The 22,349-nt window shown below is 40.0% G+C and overlaps 1 protein-coding gene across 1 annotated transcript in view; it reads left to right on the plus strand.

The window, feature by feature from the left end:
• The window catches only part of ITPR2 (inositol 1,4,5-trisphosphate receptor type 2), a 599,561-nt gene that overhangs the window by 494,121 nt on the left and 83,091 nt on the right, over positions 1-22,349 (plus strand). The window contains exons 50-52 of the mRNA XM_069585523.1: positions 1,024-1,188; positions 4,409-4,604; positions 9,075-9,167. Of these exons, the coding sequence (XP_069441624.1) occupies positions 1,024-1,188; positions 4,409-4,604; positions 9,075-9,167 (454 nt within the window). The remainder of the gene's footprint in view (positions 1-1,023; positions 1,189-4,408; positions 4,605-9,074; positions 9,168-22,349) is intronic.

The following is a 22,349-nucleotide window of genomic DNA, read 5'->3' on the forward strand; positions in this document are numbered from 1 at the left end:
ACTCAGGAAATGATCTGAAAGAACTAACTGAAATTTTGAAACCTGTAATTCTTTCCTTGATAACTAAATGGAAAAATTAGTCTTTCCATTGATAAATAATGCAGTGATTCTAGAACCAAAGAGATGGCACTAAGTTTATGATAGCCGTGTTCTTTGGAAATCATTGCATGGGTCATTGTTATTGCCCCAAACCTCAGTATAAATTTCTGTATTCTAAAATTATGCCACAGAAGGCAATTTTAAATGTAGTTTTAACTTAAATATTAAATATTCTACATGATACAAAGCATAATAAATACTCTAAAATGCTTACTGAATAATTACCATACATACAGCTTAGAAGATACATGCAAGTATTATATTTATTTTAATATAAGTAGATAAATCTATTTTTTTATGAATGCAGAGTAAATTTTAAAAAATAATTTTTCATTGCTTGCTTGCTTAAAATAATATTCAGTGGAGAAAATCCAGGATAAAAAAAATCCAGGACAAATCTCTGGTTGCTTTCTGAAAATGTATTTTTCTGTTTCATTTACAGTATGATTAAAACATTGCATGTCTTACTTTTAATATGGAAGATATAATAAGTAATATTTCAAGAGTCATTTTACTAAGGACTTCATATACGTTATGAATTACTTAATTCTTTGAAGAGTTCTCTGAGGTGGGAACTCCTTTGTTCTAATTTTTGAGAAGAAACAACCAAGGCCCACGGTTGCATGGCCTGGATCATATAAAAGTAGTGGGATAGCTAGGATTTAAATTCAGGTCTGTCTTGATTGCAGAGCTGGGTCTCTTAGTCCCTCTTGCTCGCTTTTCCTGGAATTTCAGAGAATACAGGGTTTGTCTGTCTTGTGTTTACATGTAGATTTGTAAGCAGTGTTGAAAAATTGCAAAATGAGAAATCATCAAAGAAAACCACAGACTTTGCAAATAATAGGTTTTGTCAATGACCTGCTGTTTCTGTGAGCTTCACCAGTATGAATAAGACAATAAAATCGAATCTTTTCCTCCCTTTAGCTTTGTAATAAAATAGTGTTTCTGGTGAGCTTTGTTGGAAATCGTGGTACGTTCACCCGAGGCTACCGAGCGGTCATCCTGGATATGGCCTTTCTCTACCACGTGGCGTATGTCCTGGTTTGCATGCTGGGCCTCTTTGTCCATGAATTCTTCTATAGCTTCCTGGTGAGTACATCTCTGTGTGGACAGTCTCTGCTGAAAAACATACACAATGCTGCTGCTTCTTATGCTTCTCTCTTTGATTTTTTTAAGCAGAGTCTGGCATTGAGGACAAATTATGTTATTTTTAGACTTGCCTGGGAAAATCATGCATTATTATTATTTTTAGTCTTTTTCTCTGAGCTACTACATAGGTGGTGCAATTCTTTATGTACTCTCTGAGACCCAGCTCTTGACCCAGGCTTTGTGTAGTGGGCTGCTTTGGGTTTTAGCCACATCATATTAGCTTAGAGATTCTTGAGCAAGAAAAGGGATTTATTTTCTTGATACTGAATTCGTTGTATTTATTTATAATCCCAGGTATCTTGTATATCTTTAGAATGGCATATAAATAAACTGAGAGAGAAAGCCAACAGTCAGCAAAAAGACAATGAGTTGTTTTAAGGACAGTCTTATAGTTTCAGATTTAACATGGCGTTGTTGTTAAACTTATTTACATATATCTATTCATTGGATAGACTTGCAGATTTCTTCTAAAGTTGTATTTTGGTTTTGGTTGATTATCAGTTTTCCTTCCTATGTGTATGCTCTCTAGCCATAAGCCAGGAGCAGAGTCGATACAAGTATATAATGTTTTGAACCGTAGAGCATTACCAGGTTAGCATCATGATGCCATAAGCACAATTTCTTTATATCTTTACCTCACAACTGATGTGCAGAGGAGAGTACTACCCAGTAAAATAATTCCTAAAGAACAAGCTGAAGATCTAAAAACATTATCTCGACTGGTTTGCTTAGATCATGAGAGGCAAATTCATAGTCTTCTGCTGCCCTGTTATCCAGAACAGCCACATTCTGGATAAGAGGCTGCATTTTCATTTACCCTAAAGCGATGGAAAGAGCCCCAGTGAAGAATGGATTTGTCGCTTATCAACAAAGGATACAAAATTATATTCTAGGCAGTTTAGTTAGATTAGTATTCAGCAGTCAAAAGTAGATTTTTTTTTTCTGATCCAGGGATGCAAATGAATATCTTCTTTGCTCTGATTCACCATAAAACTTCCATTAAAAAAAATCTGCCTATGATATTTAATAGACAAGTTATATCATGTATTCTATATGATATAATAGGTTATACCCAGACCATTTCCCTGACTGTAATATATAAAATTTATGACAGTGTTTTTATTAAAAAACACCTCCCTATTTATAAAATGGATAGGTTTAGTATGAGAGACTAATAATATCAAGACCCATTAAAGAAATATGAAAACCATGTGAAATGATGTATGTAACTCTGCATTATTGAAGGAAAGGTTTTTGACAAAATAAAGGTATATTTGAATTATTATATGAGTTATTAATAGTAATGTTACTGTTAATTTGTGTTAGTCTTATTTTCTATTTGCATTTTCCTCATCTTTAATCTTTCAAATTATACAACACTGATGCTAGTTTGTCCTCATTGGGTTGATTATAAAAGGATATATTTCATTTTCATGTTTAGAGTACTAGGAGGATATTTTATTGAATATAGTGCTAAAATAGTATTTCAATGTATTTTAAAATATTTTTATATTTAAAAAATATATGAATATGCACTCTCAGTTATGCCCGGGCATCCTTTAACCAGTAATAAAAACCACACTGTAGATTTTTCTTACAGCAATAAACAGAAGGAACCATTCATCTGTCTAATGTCAATACCTTTGCCTTCTCAAACTTCTGATTCCATACATATGGAATGGGGCCCCAAAATATGTATTTTTTAGCAAGCATCCCATCGGCTTCTGAAAACTAAAAACTTTCAGAAACTATCCAGAAATGAACTAGATATTTTGCCAGACCTTTTCTTCCAACCACTGTTCAACTGAGGAAAAATCTCCTTTCTGTCAACTAAATGTTTAAATAAGTTAAATAAGCCAGGTCAATAATTTGGAAGCTGAATCAGCATTGCTTAATTTGTCTTTATGGAAGAATATGGACTTTATTTCTAAATGTTGTAGCTCCCTCCTGAGATAAATAGATAGCAAAATAGTTAAGCATATGTTTTTATATTTGACCATCATAAAATATCCGTGTCTTAAGGTGAGCAAACAAGTTAATATCTTTAGGGCAATTATTTGCACAGCTGCAATTAAATTGGTAAGTAACCATATAAGCCTCAGTACTTAGAAAAACAGTGTACAAAGCCCTGGTGTTTCTGAAAGGATGAGTGACACTGATAATTTAAACCAGTTCAGAAATTCTAATCACTGCCCACAGATAGTAGAAGACAAACCCAATTATTCCAGTGTTAAAAATGCTATTCATTTCCATACTGCTATTAATGCCTTCTTTAAAGTAACTGTTACTTTATTGCCTTTAACCAGCTTTTGATAATAAGACAGGTACTTTCTAATGTTTAATTTCAACATTATAATATAACAATAAATAAAATTTTCCTTAATGTTGACAACAGATAGCAAACACATACCTAGGTTCTTAATTAGAGCATAGATTTTCTACTACTAAATACAAAATTGATAGTAACCTATGAGAAGAAATGAATTAGCACTGTGTATTATACTTTTGTTTCCACAAGTACATACTAAAGTAATAGATTTTGCCCTCATTCTACCTGTTTAACTAAGAAAGATGTTTACATTTCTCAAATATTTTTAAATTGCATACTTTTTCTATTAATATTATAGTGGGCTCATAAAATTGAATTCTTATCATCTCACCTCTAATCCCTTAATTAAACAATACATTGAATGAATCTGTCAATTATTCATCACTTAGGTGAACATAATTCAGCGTTTTCACATTAGCTATTTTACTTATTCCAGAGGCAACTGCAGAATATTAGAAAGATTAAAAATAGGGAATAAGCAGCTAAGTTGATTACATATAATATTGTAATTCTAAATTCAAATTTGAATTTTCTGTGCTATTTCCATGTCTTAAAAAAGTTGATATTTTGTTGGTTGGGAAATCAATAGATGCACATTATATATTGTATTAGAGTTATCTTTAGTGAAAAGCAGTTTATTAATACATTCCAACTAGGGAAGAAATACCTATCTTGGTTCATTTTTAAGGCCTTATTTATATTGTTATTCTCTCATGGATAAACTGAAATGGCTGCATTTGTATTTGTGATTACCCTTGTATTTATTCACTTGGTGCTTCATTGCATTTTTTCCCCTGCCTTTGTTTTCTTTTCTTTTCTTTTTTCCTGTAGCTTTTTGATTTGGTTTATAGAGAAGAGACTCTGCTCAACGTCATAAAAAGTGTCACACGGAACGGCCGATCCATTATTCTAACTGCGGTTCTTGCCCTCATCCTTGTCTACCTGTTTTCCATTATTGGGTTCCTTTTTCTGAAGGATGACTTCACTATGGAGGTGGATAGGCTGAAAAACAGAACTCCCATCACAGGTAATGCAGTTAATATCCTTACAAAACTCGCAGGTTTGATCCCTGGGTTGTGATGATCCCTGGAGAAGGAAATGGCAACCAACTCCAGCCTCCTTGCCTAGGAAACCCCATGGACAGAGGATCCTGGTGGGCTGCAATCCATGGGATGGCAAAGAGTTGGGCATAGTGACTGATCACACACAGCTTGTACATAGCTTGTTAAGAGGATCACAGATAAACACTAATGGAGGCAATGTTTTCTTTCATTACTTTGAAAACATTTTCTTATTCACTAAGAGCTCATGAGTGTGAAATACCCATAGGCTGTATGTTAGCTGACAGTGTGTACTATTTAGGAAAATCTTTGTACAAGAAACATCACATAAGCTCAGTCTTAGTACAGAAGTTTCAATAGTTGTTGACCGTACTCCAAGAGACAGTTGACAATTTCAATTCAGGGTAACTGCTTTGAGATTCTTATCCTTCTTTCCTCCTCTTTTTCCCATTGTGGGCTATCTCTCCCAAGAATATCCAGCATCATTTACAACCATTACTTCATACATTTTTCTCACAGTACATTATATTATACTTGAATAGCTGGAAAGTATAAGTGCTCAAAGTATTGTCATTAATACTGGCAGAATTAAGACTGTCCATGAGTCTGTGGCTGTCAGAATTTCTGTGTGATATTTATTTTTGTTGTCTGACTGGTTAGCCATGCCCCATTTATACTCACTGTGATTCTTGAGATGTGAGGGTTGATTCTTTCCATCTTACTTTGGATTTTTTATTTATTATGTTCCCTAATGATTTGGGTTTTTTCCCTTTTGCCTACATTTGTTGTTTTGGTTAAATTTTATTCTTACTCTCATTTCACTCTCCTGTTTTGCTAGATGGATGTCATAGTTCCTGCACTTTCCTAACAGTTTCTCTGGGTGATTCCACTGCCTGTGGATTACAGGGAAAGGAAGCCACAAAACGACACTTTCTTTCTTCAAACCATCAAATTTAAAAGCAGGATTTAAATAGTGGTGCTTTTAAAATATAGCATAATTAAATGGCATTTAAATCTGTTAGAGTCTAAGTGATCAAAGCATAGAATAGAAACATCATATACATAAGTTGAAAGTTATTAAACTTGAGACTGAATTTCAGACCTAGGTAGTAGTCTTTGTTCACAGCCACGTCGTACATTTTCTGTTATGACCTTTCTTGTTCTTCCTTAAATGTTTCTTTATCCAGAGATTTACAGGTATAAATATTTATAGGAAAAGCTCATCTATACAAATACACCCAAAACTCCACTTGTACTAAACTGTGAATTCCTATTCTCAAAAATCTTTGTCTAAGCATTTACTGGGCTTAATCATATTGATTTATTCAATACAGAGTAAGTCTGACCCTTGAGTGAAGTCATTCAGTCATGTCTGACTCTTTGTGACCCCGTGGACTGTAGCCCACCAGGCTCCTCTGTCCATGGGATTTTCCAGGCAAGAATACTGGAGTGGGTTGCCATTTCCTTCTCCAGGGGATCTTCCCAACCCAGGGATCGAACCCAGGTCTCCCGCATTGCAGGCAGATGCTTTAACCTCTGAGCTACTAGGGAAGTCCAGGAAGCCTGACCCTTGGGCATCATAATTTCTGAATTCAAATGTATATGGTCATTATTGTTTTATGAATCTTGTAGTAAATAATTTTAATTGTGTTGTTTTAAAAGTAGGTTAGTGTCATTATATTATGGATATATTTTCCTTAGAAATATTTTATTTTAAAAGTCTTTTTTTTTTTTACAAAATAAGTAGCACTGAAACTAAAATGTCAAGATCATCACTAAAAATACTTATGCGTTTATATGAAAACTGTTAAATAAAGCATTTATAAATGCTCTGTAAATCTAGCGCTCAAAACCAGCTAACAAAGTTAAACTTTTGATTCCTCAAAGACTGAGAGCTTTTTATTTCATAGAGTGTACGTATGTGATACCATTTCCTTGGAAAATCACTCGTATTTACGTTGTTGTTCATTGTTCAGTCGCTCTGTCATGTCCAACTCTGTGACCCCATAGACTGCAGCACGCCAGGCTTCCCTGTCCTTCACTAAGTCCCAAAGTTTGCTCAAAATCATGTCCATTGAGTTGGTGATGACATCCAACCATCTTCTCCTCTGTCTCCCCCTTCTCCTCCTGCCCGCAATCTTTCCCAGCACCAGGGTCTTTTCCAGTGAGTCAGTTCTTCGCATCAGGTGGCCAAAGTATTGGAGCTTTGGCTTAATTTCTAATTTTATATATTATGGCTGTTGACACATAGCATAAAGTTTATCCTTTCAGTTATTGAACACTATTTTCTCCCAGAGTTGAGTGAAATTATCAAAGATACACATCTGGAGAGCATGGGAGAGCATGGAAATTGGGAGTGTATAAATATGCAACCCTTCAGCGAATGTGAAGAGTCAGGGAGCAAAGAGGAGGTTGAGATTCTAGAGTGAATGACAGGAGCGTCACAGGCACGTGGGAGAACAGGGGGCTGGCAATTTGCCAGTGGCCTTGGGAATTCAGCACAGTGCACATCCCAGCTTTGGCACCAGGAGAATCTGAGTAGATGCAGGAAGCTCCATCTGACAGTGGTCAGGGGAATCCATGTGTTAGATGAGCCCAAGGAGTTGGAGAGAAGGTGGTGTTGCCAAGTGGAGGGTCCAGAGTCTCCCCTGCTGTCCCTCTTGCCCCTCCTCAGCGCTGGCCTCCTATTTCTCACCCTCTTTTCCTCTTCCCAGGAAACTGTAGAAACTTCCCAGATGGCTTCAGGTGGCATCCTGTCTTCTGCCAGTCCATGTCGTTCATTCCACCCATGGCTCTGGTTCTGTGTCTCATGGGTTCAGAGCCTTGCTGGATCCTGGGCTGGCTGCGGAATGCTTTGTTTAAAATCCTTAGCCTGGAAGCTCTGCCTCGTCTGTGCCTTTGCTGTGCCCTTTTTTTATACTGCTTGTTCCTGGAACTGCAGCCTTTTCTCTCTACCTGGGTAAATCCTGTCTCCTCGAGATGGATCTTTTTCTGAAAAGCTTTGTATTTTCCTTTCTAGAATTCCCTTCTCCCTCTCCTGAGGTACTCCTTCACTTCACCTGTACTGCACTTCCTTTATTCAGCTGTAACTATGTCTGTATGCCTCTGTGTCCCTAATGGATTGTGGGTTCTTCAAGGCCCCAACTCTGAGCCCTCAGAGCCTAGCACAAAGTGAGTAAATATTTACTAATTTAAGAGAATGGCTATAGGGGACACTCAGGAACCTCACTTCTCTTTCTCTGACCACCTGACTCACGCTACACCCATGATATACCCGCCAAGCTGCCCCAGTCAGGGTGCGGGGAGAGATGGAGGTGAAATCGGTGACCTCCTTCCTCGTGGACCCCAACTCTCTCGTCTCCAGGGCTGTGTCAGTGGCAAACCCAGGCCTAGTCCCTCTCCTCATCACATGTCCGAACTCCAGCCACCATTCTCCGTTTGCACCCTCTCCTCATTAAACAACCAGGCTAACCTTGAGGGGGTTGCTGCCCTGACATGCACTTGAATATTTTTTCAGTGTATAAAAATGAACAGATGGAAGAGGAAATGGCAGCCCAATCCAGTATTCTCGCCTGGGAAATCCCCTGGACAGAGGAGCCTGGCAGGCTACAGTCCATGGGGTCACAAAGAGTCAGACACAACTCAGTGGTTAAACAACCAAGAAGACGATAAACGAAATGTGCTTAAGGGGGGCGGGGGGCGGGGGGGGAAGAAGCGAACCAAATCCTCTCCCTGTATCTTCTGGGCTTTCCTTGATGGCTTCATGTAATAAATGGGTTTGAGAGGAATGAACCTATTCACTTTGTTACTAACAACAAACTATGTGAAACTTTTTTATGTGGAGAAGAAGGTTGCTACTTTCTGTTACATCTGGGCCAGGGACCTAGGTGGTAAGCCAGCAAGCAGATGGATCCTTGGGGACTAAGGAAGAAAAGCAAGATCCTGAAAGGGATCTGGCAGATGATTCTCGCTTCCTTGAGATGCTTTATGCCCTGGGCCCAAGAGCCCACATGTTACTGTTAGAGCCGCCACCTCCAGCCATGGGCATCAGTGGCTGAGGGCTCATGGGGTGCCAACAATCCTGGGGGACCGTGTTGTTGGCATTTCCAAGCCACAGCCCTGAACGCATTTGGCCATGGGAAACTTGTCATACAGGGTGGTTAGCGCCTGCAGAATTATTAATACTTTATCTCAGCCACTTTAAAAAGATAGAAAAGGCTTTTAGTGGGTTGGCCCATGAACCTATTCTCTATTTATAAAATTGCTTCAGTAGGCAAAACTGTATTCAGAGTTCCACACTAACTTAACCTAAAACTTTAGGAAGGCAGCTAACTGGAGTAATAGTGCCTTTTATGTGTGTGCCTTTGTAATTATCTGCTCACTTCCTATCACTTGTATGTTCATCTCTTTACCGTGTCTCTGTTGTGTGTTCTCAGGTAGCAATGCAGTTCCTACGATGACTTTAACTTCAATCCTGAGCACGTGCGAAAAGGACAATTGCTCACCTACAATACCAGCTTCAAATACAGGTTTGTAAAAGGGGCTCCAGGACAGTATGAACTCAATGATTCTGAAGTTATGTTTAGTTGATTAAAGTTATTACACCTTGACGCTTCCCTGATGGCTCAGTTGGTAAAGAATCCACCTGCAATGCAGGAGACCAGGGTTCAATCCCAGGGTTGGGAAGATCTCCTGGAGTTAGAAAGTTGCTCTGAAAATCTCATGGTGAGTTGAAATAGAATGGAGGGTGGAAGAACCTAAAAGTTTCAAACTAGAGAAAGGATTCTCATATCCAACATTTTGTATTCTCACCCTGTTCTTTATATCATTACTAATCATGAGAATTTTTCAGATTTACTCTGTGGTACATACTGCTAAAAATGCTGTTACTAGATTGCAAAACCATACTGCACTAAGCAAGACCCTTTCCACTGTATAGCCTTTCACTGAGTGTCTTACCTTTAACAAAAGAATCCATCCATTAACAAAGAATGGAAAAGCATGGGTTTAGAACTCAAAAGGCTTGGTTATAATTCTTGACCTGTTGCTTTCTAGATTTAGGTCTTGGATATGTTATGTAAATTTCCTAGACTTTGTTCAGATGGCTTGTCCGAAAAGAGAGGAAGGAAGAAAGGGAGGCAGGCAGGGAGATAAGGAGGTAATAGATAGATAGATAGATAGATAGGTAGGTAGGTAGGTAGGGCTTATGATATTTTCTTACCTGCAAAGGAACAAATGTAACCATACATACAAAAAATGTTTAAAACTCTACATTGTCCTCTTAGGATGTGGCAGGAATTTGGAAACTAGGGCATACGTGAAATTTAATGAATTGTAGAAGGAATTAGTGATCTATTTCCAGAAGCAGCAGAGATTTAGGAAGTGTTTAGCTATTTCAAGAGTTCTATATATAAAAAAGGAATGGATTTAATCTCTGTGATATCTACAAAAGGCAAAACTGGACTCAGAGAAAGTGAGGGAAGCAAGAGTTAAGCACAGCGTAAGGATGGATTTCCTCACTTCCATCCAGAAGGACACTGTTTAGTCATAACAATAGAGGATTTTTCCCCACGTTGCTTCTTACCATATGATGTCAGACTATTGCTTGAAGCCCAGCAAAAAGGAACAATCCCTTCTACCGACTAAATGTTTCATTCTCTATGACCTAAAGAGCGAGTTAAACACATTCATATGTTCCACTGTGCTTTGAAGGTGGCTCAGTCATAAAGAATCTGCCTGCCAGTGCAGGAGATATAGGAGATGCAGGTTTGATCCCTGGGATGGGAAGATCCCCTGAAGGAGGGCAGGTCCCTGGGTTGAGAAGATCGCCTGGAGGAAAGCATGGCAACTCACTCTAGTATTCGTGCCTGGAAAATCCCATGAACACAGAAGCCTGGTGGGCTACAGTCCACGGTGTCATAAAGTCAGACACAGCTGAGCAAGCACGCACGCATATGTTCTGTTCCCATGTGCCAGCAGCTCTAGGCACTGTGAGCAGTGACCACTCAGACTTCTTTTCTCCCTGACCTCCTGGGTACCCAGTTCAGGCCTATAAACCACAAACCAGTTTGTTCTGTCTTTGTGTAGCTTTACTGTGCTCTGAAGTTTCTGAAATCCCATTACATGCCTCCTCAAGCCTGTACACCTCCAGTTTCTTCATTCTTGCCTATGTATTATGACCATGACTCTTCATGTAACACTCCAAGGCACGAGGTTGAATGGGGTGATCATTTTCAGAATAGTGCAATTTGCAGTCACACTGCACTCTTGACCCATATTTGACTGACTCTCAGTTAAAATGCCATTCTTCAGTGGTTCAGCTATCAAGCCATAAATGCCTATTCTGTAGTCACGTAATTGGGAGTTTGGGATTTCAAGTATAAAACCATGCATTTATATTTATATATTTCTGCCAACCCATAGCCCCAGGCTGTCCCAGTTTTTCCTGTGAATAGAGGAGGGGCGTCTTGACCAGATGGTCTCTAGGTTTCAGGTCGCTTCCAGTGCTCACATGCCATGAGCTCATGGTATCCTAATGAATCCTGATTCTGTTAAGCAGCATATTCTCTCTGTCTCATGTCATCATCAAGTCTGATGAGCTCTAGAACAGGGGTTAGCAAACTTGGCCCATGGGGAAATCTGAGAAGAAAACATGTCAAATGTCACTTGTTTCTGTACAGCTCTCGGGCTAAGAATGTTTACAACTGAATTCATTGACTTTATTTATAGTCCCAAATATTGTTATGTGTCTTTAGAATGGCATATAAATAAAATAAGAGGGAAAGTCAACTCAGCAAAAAGAGAATGAGCTTTTTTAAGGACAGTCTTAAAGTTTCATATTTAATGTGTTCAGTTCAGTTCAGTTGCTCAGTCGTGTCCTACTCTTTGCGACCCCATGAATCGCAGCACGCCAGGCCTCCCTGTCCATCACCAACTCCCGGAGTTCACTCAGACTCGCGTTCATCGAGTCAGTGATGCCATCCAGCCATCTCATCCTCAGTTGTCCCCTTCTCCTCCTGCCCCTAATCCCTCCCAGCATCAGAGTCTTTTCCAATGAGTCACCTCTTCGCATGAGATGGCCAAAGTACTGGAGTTTCAGCTTTAGCATCATTCCTTCCAGAGACATCCCAGGACTAATCTCCTTCAGAATGGACTGGTTGGATCTTCTTGCAGTCCAAGGGACTCTCAAGAGTCTTCTCCAACACCACAGTTCAAAAGCATCAATTCTTCAGCGCTCAGCCTTCTTCACAGTCCAACTCTCACATCCATACATGACTACTGGAAAAACCGTAGCCTTGCCTAGACGAACCTTAGTCAGCAAAGTAATGTCTCTGCTTTTCAATATACTATCTAGGTTGGTCATAACTTTCCTTCCAAGGAGTAAGCGTCTTTTAATTTCATGGCTGCAATCACCATCTGCAGTGATTTTGGAGCCCCAAAAAATAAAGTCTGACACTGTTTCCACTGTTTCTCCATCTATTTCCCATGGAGTGATGGGACCAGATGCCATGATCTTCATATATTTAATGTGTAGCTTTTGTTAAACTTGTTTACATTAAAGTTTTTTTTTCTTCCTTTAAAGAAAAAGATGCATTAGAGACTATATGTAACCCACAAGGCCTAAAATATTTGTCTTGTGGCCCTTAACAGAATAAATTTTGCCAACCTCTAGAAGATTTTCACAAAAGGTGCTAGAAATGTTACATGGAGACAATGCTAAGAACAGAGTCCTTGGCATGCAGCCACTGAAAACATACTTTCAGATTGCTGTAGGCATGTTTTGTGCATTATTTACCCACAAAGAAATCTGTCTTAAATAAACTACCAATTAGTCCATGTTCCTCTATCTTTTTTAAAAAAAAGTATGACATGAGGCTGCTACTTAATTCTTCCTTGCCAAAGCCAGGATACATAAAATCTGCCAGTATTCTCAATTTGAGGTTAGTCAGAACCCATACTGTCTTCTCTTGATCCTGACTCCTTCCCACACTAGCCTTTAAATGACCTCTCTTATCTGGGGAAATCAGCATTAATCTTATTTGTCATAGTTTGCAGAGTTTATCATAATATCAAGTTCAGGTCTATAGATGTTTCTCTTCTCTTGCCATTATCCATGATTCAAAAAATCACAGACAGCTATTTCAAAGATGTAGACCCAGTTTAAGTAGCTGGCTAAATTTAAATCACTCTTGGGATCTTTCAGCCACCTTGAACATCAATTTATTGTCTTAAATACTTGTTACTTCTTCAATTTATCATTCTTTCTCCAAGACCAAATATGAAAACAAGTATGTTAAAAAATTTACTTTCTTGTTAGCAAAAATATTTTAACAACATGATCTCAAGTAGAGTAACCCTATTCCTGCCTCGTTACTGTTGTTCAGTTGCCAAGTCATGTCCAGCTCTCTGTGACCTCATGGACTGCAGCACACCACGTCTCTCCATCCCTCACCATTTCTCAGAGTTTGCCCAAGTTCATGTCCATAGACTCAGTGATGCCATCCAACCATCTCATCCTCTGTTGTCCTCTTCTCCTTCTGCCTTCAATCTTTCCCAGCATCAGGGTCTTTCCCAACGATTGGGCTGTTTGCATCAGATAGCCTAATTATTAGAGCTTCAGCTTCAGTATCAGTCCCTCCAGTGAGTATTCAAGGTTAATTCCCTTTATGAAAAGGAAAAAGAAATTATTTCCTTTTTTAAAAAACAAATATACTGAAACAGTGGTTTGATTTTAAGAGGAAAATATTGGTTTGTCAGTAAACCACCAAAGAAACTGGTGTTCCTCCTGCCAGAGTTTGTAAAGGGGGCTGACCCAGCACAGCAGCTGAGCGTCAGTGGTGCTTGTCCACCACTCAGCGTCCAGAAGCTCTAAGGTGCAGTGTGAGAGCCGTGGGAACCCACTTTCCAAGAATGAGGTCCTCCAGGTCACACGTGTGCACACATCCCAGGATGTGGCTGTCCAGCTCTATGCAAGTCTGCGGATTTTAGGCTTTGTACAGTTCCCCAGGCCTTGTTGTAGATGCTCAGCCAGGTATTCTGGTGGCATTATTTCACATATTCTCATGAATTGTGTTATTTTGACCTAAACATTTAACACAATGAAGTGTTTTTGTAAATTAGAAATTAAGCCAAATCAGTACAGATCCTCAGGGATGACAGTGATATATTAATAATTATGAAAAACTTGTATATTCATTCATTTCTTCATTCAACAATATTTGTTGAGCCTCTGTTATGGGCCAGCCATCATGTTGGTTATTCGGGACAGTGTTGAATAAAAGATAGTCCTGGACATTATGGAAGTTATAAAATAGTGAGGGAAGCAAAGTTACAAAGTATGGAACTATGATATGGTGCTATGATAGGTAATCACAAGAGAGCCTGGCTGTGGCAATTAGAGAAGCCCTTCTGAGGAGGGATTATTTACACCGAGATTTGGAGAATAAAAGGGGGCCAGTCAGGCCAAGAGGAAGAAAAAGCCATCTAGGCGCAGAGAACTGCATAAATGAAGGCCTTGAGGCATGTTCAGGGATAGAAAAATGCTACTAACTATCCTCATATTATAGGTAGAAACACTGAAGGACAGAGCCGTTCAGTAAGATCACAGCTAGTAAATCAATTTAGATCTCTGATTCAAGGCCTATGTTCCAACCTTCTAAATTTTATCACCTCCTAAGTAACGGACTAATCTCTACAAATGGTTTATTTCCTAGCCAAAATTTAGAGATTGTTATAATTCTTCCTGCCATATTGCCTTTCCCCCAAGAGTGCTTAGATAGATTTTCTTTATGCATATAGTCTTCTGAGGCAATTTCTTAAAAAATAAATCTTCTCTCTTATGTGTTTATCAACTGGAGTTAATGCTCTCGCCTGTGCCCCTGGCCTGAGGATGCTTGGCAATGTCTGGAGACTTTTCTGGTGGCCGTGACTCTGGGAAGATTCCTACTGGCATTTAGAGGGTAGGGCCCAGGGATGCTACTAAATATCCTGCAATACACAAGACAGTCCCCACAGCAAAGACTTTCCCAGCCCCACACGCCCATGCACAGTGGTAAACAAGCCATCTGCCAATGCAGAAGATGCCGGAGAAGTGGGTTCTATCCCTGGGTCAGGAAGATCCTCTAGAAGAGGAAATGGCAACCCAATCCAGTATTCTTTCTCGCCTGGAAAATTCCATGGACAGAGGAGCCTGATGGCTCCAATCCATGGGGTTGCAAAGAGTTGGGCACAACCTGAACACAGCACAAATGTCAATAGTATGAAGACTGAGAAACCCTGTTCTGTCATAAAGCCTGTTTGGATACTGGTTTATATTATAGCCCTGAATGCACATGAATAAAAGATTTCCCACAATACCTCTATAACCCATCACTTTTACCTACTACATTATACAGAGAACAGAACTTCCTTTTTCCCTATGGACGAATGGGGACAATTCCTCCAGGCATAGCACCCCAGGGGCAGAGTCTCCATATTTTTTAGGCTGGACCTGAGCTAGAAGTTGTGGGGAAAGCTGGGTATGATTTTGCAAGGGAAGCTCCCAGAGTAGGGAGGAAAGAATCCTGCAGGGATTTCAGCACTGGAGGTGTGATAGAGAGGCTGGTGGGAGATAGAGTTGGTGGCCATAGCTGTTCATCATTAGGGATCATTCCTAAATGAGTATTAAAAGCTACCGGAAAGCCGGTATTAATCTCCTTTTCCTTCTGTGCCCTTTTTACGTTTGATTGAAAATGGATTTGATCTTGGAGCCCTGGCCACCTTGAAATTTTCGCCACATGTGTTTAACTGCGAAAGTAGAATGAAACCTAGAACCTGGGGTTTGTTGTGCAGCATGTGTCACTTAGATTTAAAAATAACTTTGCTGTGTGTAAGACCAGGATAAATTTTAATTTGCAAGCCCTAGTGTGCATTTGTGAAGGTTTTGGTTTGTCACCTACTGGACAGCAGGTCCACATTACAAAAGACCCAGACACACACAGTAGCATGATAACAAGCATTGCGGGGAGTGGGAGGCTGAGCTGCCAACTCCTGAGGAAGCTCCACGAATGTGGGTAGGGTCATTGTCCCAGAGGCAGCAAATTCTCATGGCAGCTGGCAACCAACTGTGGTTGAATAAAGAAACAAAAAACCTTTTATTTGCTGCAGACCTCCCTGACTTCCTGGACAAAAAATATTCTCTTTAAAACAAACTGATTTTCAAAAAAAGGAAGACTTTTTTGAGGCAAGAGCCGGATATGACTGGACATGTACATATGCATATTATATATATAATATGTGTGTGTGGGTGTTAAAGCCTCTTCAGTAATGTCCAACTCTGTGCAACCTATGGACTGTAGCCTACCAGTCCACTCTGTCCATGAAATTTTCCAGGCAAGAATACTGTAGTGGCCTGTCATCCTCTCCTCCAGGGAATCTTCCTGACCTAGGAAACGAACTCACGTCTCCTGCAGCTCCCGCATTGCAAGCAGATTCCTTACTCCTGAGCCACCGAGGAAGCCCTATAATATGATACATATTGCAATTATTTTCTCAGTTCAAATCACTTGAATAGACAGGAAAAAGAGGAAGTTAACAGATGTCCAACATCTATGAGTTATTCACATTGAATATATTCTGGTATTTTACTGTAATAAAAAAGATTGATGAATAGCAGAAACCAGTCAGTCTTTATATTGCTCTACATTTTGTCTTCCTACTGGGTGTCCCTGGTGGCTCAGAGGTTAAAGCGCCTGCCTCCAATGCAGGAGACCCAGGTTCGATTCTTAGGTCAGGAAGATCCCCTGGAGAAGGAAATGGTAACCCACTCCAGTACTCTTGCCTGGAGAATCCCATGGACAGAGAAGCCTGGTAGGCTACAATCCATGGGGTCGCAAAGAGTCAGACACCACTGAGCCACTTCACTGGGGTGTCCAATGTTTTCAGTCTTTTTTCCCTAATAGTTTTTTTTAAATCAGCAATTCCGTATTGAGTTGATTGTGATTAAAGTTCAAGGCCAACACACAAGAAGTTCTCAATTGTACTCATTGTTTCAAATGTATCTCAATGACAATCAGTTGCTTTCTAAGAAACCATAAAAAAGAAATAACTTAATTGTTACAGCAGAAAAATGGCATTAGTAAACACTCTTATTCATGCATGTCCAATATTAAAAAAAATTTACAGACTAACACCTCAGATTAGGGGAATTATTTCAGAGTCAATAGGATATGTTTTTATTTCTTTTCTCATATGAAACATTCCTATTAGGAATTTTAAGAAATCCTTCCTAATACTACTAAACTGAAAATGAGTATAATTTTACCTCATATTGTTCAAGTACAGAATTTGTTGATTGTATTAAAACTATAGCTTTGTATGAGATTTGACAGCCATCTATCAATAAGAATGCTATTGTGATACCTAGAATTTATTACACCCTAAATACATGCCAAGCAGTATTCTAAGTTACTTACATGAATATACTTAGTTCTTAAAACGTATCCACATGAAAGTCTATTTCCATTAAGTTTTCCTTTTTGCATGTAAACAACTGTGTCCTCTCACTTCTTTTAGAACCATCTCTGTTTTTCATCATTCCCCCTTTGGCATCATTAGTTCAATCATTGTTCCTATAACTGAAATCTTTTCTTTATTACCATCTATTCTCTTTTTTCTTATAACCACTTTTGGGTCTTAATTGAACCTTCTTTAGCATTTGCTTATCCCCCCCAGAACTAATATCCTATTAACTCTTTCCTTTCAGTACCAACTTTTTCTCTAAAAACAATTGATGTATACTCTCTCCTTCAATTTCTGAATCAGCTGTCTTCTCTTCCACTATTTGCCATCTTCCTATCATTTCCTGATGACCTAATTTTAAACCCAGTGACCTTTTCTTCTTTCTCATTGCCTCTGATCCTTGTGTAATTTTGACGTTTTTTGTTACTCTCTTCATCTTTAAATTATTGTCTTCCTTAATTTTGAATCACAGTGCACTCCTAGCTCTCTTGTCCTCTCTAGCCTTTTAAAATGTTTTCTAATTTTTGTATCCCATAAACAAAGAGCATCTTAGATTCTTCCCTTGTCTTCATTAAAACACAAGCATCCAATTCCTCCTTCTAAAGCTTCTGTTTCTGTGTTTAATGAGACCAACCTTTCCCAAGTGACCACTGGCTGGAAGCTTCAGTCTGATACTTAACGTTGCCATCTCCTTCCTATCTAGTCCTTCTAGTTCCTATTCTTTCATTCTTTTTATTCCCACAACCGTTACTCTTAATTCAGACTCATAGCACTTCATGCCTGAATTATTGCAACTGCCTCCTAAGTGGTCTTCCTACATCTAGTCATTCTCTCCTCTTCAGTTCACCCACTGTATCACTGCTAAGACCACTTGTCAGAAATCACTGCGTTGAATATTTTCTCCCCTACCCCAGCTTAAGATCTCTACAATCCTCCATTGCCTGCTGGCTAAAATCCAAACTCCTTAGAGCTTTTTGGAGAGCTCCCAGTTTATCGCCAGCCATATCTTACACTCCTCTACATACTGCTATTCATCTTTAAGCCATTTTTTTTAACTCTGTCCATGCCTTGTGAAATGCCAATCTCCTGCTGTCTGAATCTGTTGAATAGTCAAGGCAAACTCAGTATCTGCATTAATTAGAAGGGCTCCCCTCTCATTATCCTTATTATTAAAAGTTCTCTCTCTGTTTTGATCTCTTTGAGCCACTCTTATGGCTTTTATCATGTGTTAATTTGTGTGGTTAATTAAGTTCATGTTTTATCTCATACTGTTTTGCCAACTAGATGGTAAATCACCTTCCTTCTGTATGAAATTCTCCAGTGCCTCCTCATAGCTTCCTGGATAAAGTTTAGACTCTTCACCTGGGTGTATGATTCTTGCAATAATCGGGCCCCTATCTCCTTCTCTTCTTACAGCTCCCATATTCGTCTGTATATCCCAAAGGCCCAGCCATTCCTGGTCTACTGTGTTTTTTTGGGGGTGGGCCGCACTAGCAGCATGTTCAGTCAGGAATAGAAACCACCACCCTTGCATTGACCGTACGGAGTCTTAACCACTGAACCACTAGGGAAGTCCCAAAGCCTAGCCATCCATGTGTCATTCTGCAAACACTCCAGATACTTTTATGCCTGTTTGCCTTTGCTCATCCCATTTTATGTGCCTCGTATGTCTTTACTCATCTTATTGGCAAAGGATGCCCCTCTTTCAGTAGTCAACCCAGGTGCCACCTTCTTTAGGATGCTGTCCCTGACGCCGCAGCCCATGAGATGCATATCTATCCTGTTTCCTTGGTACTCGTGCCTTGCCTTTGTTCATATGCTGACCTGTGTTTCCTAGAGGACCATGAGTTTCCTGGGGGTTGCAGCACTTTCATCTTTTCACCTATATTTCCAGTACCTAGCCCAGGGGCTCTTGATGAAGTGAAATGAGGCAGGCTTGGCATGGGGGAAGCCAGCTGGTTATATAGGTAAGTCTCCACCAGGTGGCATTTACTTAGGTGAATTCACCATGACTCTTGCCACCTCTTCTTAATATCTTCTGCTTCTGTTAGGTCCAGACCACTTCTGTCCTTTGTCGAGCCCATCTTTGCATGAAATGTTCCCTTGGTATCTCTAATTTTCTTGAAGAGATCTCTAGTCTTTCCCATTCTGTTGTTTTCCTCTATTTCTTTGCATTGATCACTGAAGAAGGCTTTCTTGTCTCTTCTTGCTATTCTTTGGAACTCTGCATTCAGATGCTTATATCTTTCCTTTTCTCCTTTGCTTTTCACCTCTCTTCTTTTCACAGCTATTTGTAAGGCCTCTGCAGACAGCCATTTTGCTTTTTTGCATTTCTTTTCCATGGGGATGGTCTTGATCCCTGTCTCCTGTACAATGCCACAAACCTCATTCCATAGTTCATCAGGCACTCTATCTCAGATCTAGACCCTTAAATCTATTTCTCACTTCCACTGTATAATCATAAGGGATTTGATTTAGGTCATACCTGAATGGTCTAGCGGTTTTCCCTACTTTCTTACATTTAAGTCTGAATTTGACAATAAGGAGTTCATGATCTGAGCCACAGTCAGCTCCCGGTCTTGTTTTTGTTGACTGTATAGAGCTTCTCCATCTTTGGCTACAAAGAATATAATCAGTCTGATTTTGGTGTTGACCATCTGGTGATGTCCATGTATAGAGTCTTCTCTTGTGTTGTTGAAAGAGGGTGTTTGCTATGACCAGTGCATTTTCTTATTAGTCTTTGCCCTGCTTCATTCCACATTCCAAGGCCAAATTTGCCTGTTACTCCAGATGTTTCTTGACTTCCTACTTTTGCATTCCAGTCCCCTATAGTGAAAAGGACATCTTTTTGGGTGTTAGTTCTAAAAGATCTTGTAGGTCTTCATAAAACCGTTCAACTTCAGCTTCTTCAGCGTTACTGGTTGGGGCATAGACTTGGATAACTGTAATATTGAATGGTTTGCCTTGGAGATGAACAAAGATCATTCTGTCGTTTTTGAGATTGCATCCAAGTACTGCATTTCGGAATCTTTCGTTGACCATGATGGCTACTCCATTTCTTCTGAGGGATTCCTGCCCGCAGTAGTAGATATAACGGTCATCTGAGTTAAATTCACCCATTCCAGTCCATTTTAGTTCGCTGATTCCTAGAATGTCGACGTTTACTCCAATTTGCCTTGATTCATGGACCTGACATTCCAGGTTCCTATGCAATATTGCTCTTTACAGCATCGGATCTTGCTTCCATCACCAGTCACATGCACAGCTGGGTATTGTGTTTGCTTTGGCTCCATCCCTTCATTCTTTCTGGAGATATTTCTCCACTGATCTCCAGTAGCATATTGGGCACCTACTGACCTGGGGAGTTCCTCTTTCGGTATCCTGTCATTTTGCCTTTTCATACTGTTCATGGGGTTCTCAAGGCAAAAATACTGAAGTGGCTTGCCATTCCCTTCTCCAGTGGACCACATTCTGTCAGGCCTCTCCACCATGACCCGCCCATCTTGGGTTGCCCCGCAGGCATGGCCTGGTTTCATTGAGTTAGACAAGGCAAGAATACACAGAAGAACTGTACAAAAAAGATCTTCATGACCCAGATAATCATGATGATGTGATCACTAATCTAGAGCCAGACATCTTGGAATGTGAAGTCAGGTGGGCCTTAGAAAGCATCACTACAAACAAAGCTAGTGGAGGTGATGGAATTCCAGTTGAGCTGTTTCAAATCCTGAAAGATGATGCTGTGAAAGTGCTACACTCAATATGCCAGCAAGTTTGGAAAACTCAGCAGTGGCCACAGGCCTGGAAAAGGTCAGTTTTCATTCCAGTTCCAAAGAAAGGCAATGCAAAAGAATGCTCAAACTATCGCACAATTAGACTCATCTCACACGCTAGTAAAGTAATGCTCAAAATTCTCCAAGCCAGGCTTCAGCAATATGTGAACCATGAACTCCCTGATGTTCAAGCTGGTTTTAGAAAAGGCAGAGGAACCAGAGATCAAATTGCCAACATCCGCTGGATCATGAAAAAAGCAAGAGAGTTCCAGAAAAACATCTATTTCTGCTTTATGGACTATGCCAAAGCCTTTGACTATGTGGATCACAATAAACTGTGGAAAATTCTGAAAGAGATGGGAATACCAGACCACCTGACCTGCCTCTTGAGAAATCTGTATGCAAGTCAGGAAGCAACAGTTAGAACTGGACATGGAACAGAATGGTTCCAAATAGGAAAAGGAGACCGTCAAGGCTGTATATTGTCACCCTGCTTATTTAACTTCTATGCAGAGTACATCATGAGAAACGCTGGGCTGGAAGAAACACAAGCTGGAATCAAGACTGCCGGGAGAAATATCAATAACGTCAGATATGCAGATGACACCACCCTTATGGCAGAAAGTGAAGAGGAACTAAAAAGCCTCTTGATGAAAGTGAAAGTGGAGAGTGAAAAAGTTGTCTTAAAGCTCAACATTCAGAAAACGAAGATCATGGCATCTGGTCCCATCACTTCATGGGAAATAGATGGGGAAACAGTGGAAACAGTGTCAGACTTTATTTTTTGGGGCTCCAAAATCACTGCAGATGGTGACTGCAGCCATGAAATTAAAAGATGCTTATTCCTTGGAAGAAAAGTTATGACCAACCTAGATAGTATATTCAAAAGCAGAGACATTACTTTGCCGACTAAGGTTCATCTAGTCAAGGCTATGGTTTTTCCTGTGGTCATGTATGGATGTGAGAGTTGGACTGTGAAGAAGGCTGAGTGCTGAAGAATTGATGCGTTTGAACTGTGGTGTTGGAGAAGACTCTTGAGGGTCCCTTGGACTGCAAGGAGATCCAACCAGTCCATTCTGAAGGAGATCAACCCTGGGATTTCTTTGGAAGGAATGATGCTAAAGCTGAAGCTCCAGTACTTTGGCCATCTCATGCAAAGAGTTGACTCACTGGAAAAGACTCTGATGCTGGGAGAGATTGGGGGCAGGAGGAGAAAAGGGACGACAGAGGATGAGATGGCTGGATGGCATCACGGAATCAATGGATGTGAGTCTGAGTGGACACCGGGAGTTGGTGATGGACAGGGAGGCCTGGTGTGCTGCAGTTCATGGGGTCGCAAAGAGTCGGACACGACTGAGTGACTGAACTGAACTGAACTGATTCACCATGACTGAGGGCCTGGCTCTCAGTCTCAATGCCTGGGATCGTAGCTTAACAAAT

This window comes from Ovis canadensis, chromosome 3 (assembly GCF_042477335.2).
Source record: "Ovis canadensis isolate MfBH-ARS-UI-01 breed Bighorn chromosome 3, ARS-UI_OviCan_v2, whole genome shotgun sequence".
Classification (NCBI taxonomy): Eukaryota; Metazoa; Chordata; class Mammalia; order Artiodactyla; family Bovidae; genus Ovis; species Ovis canadensis.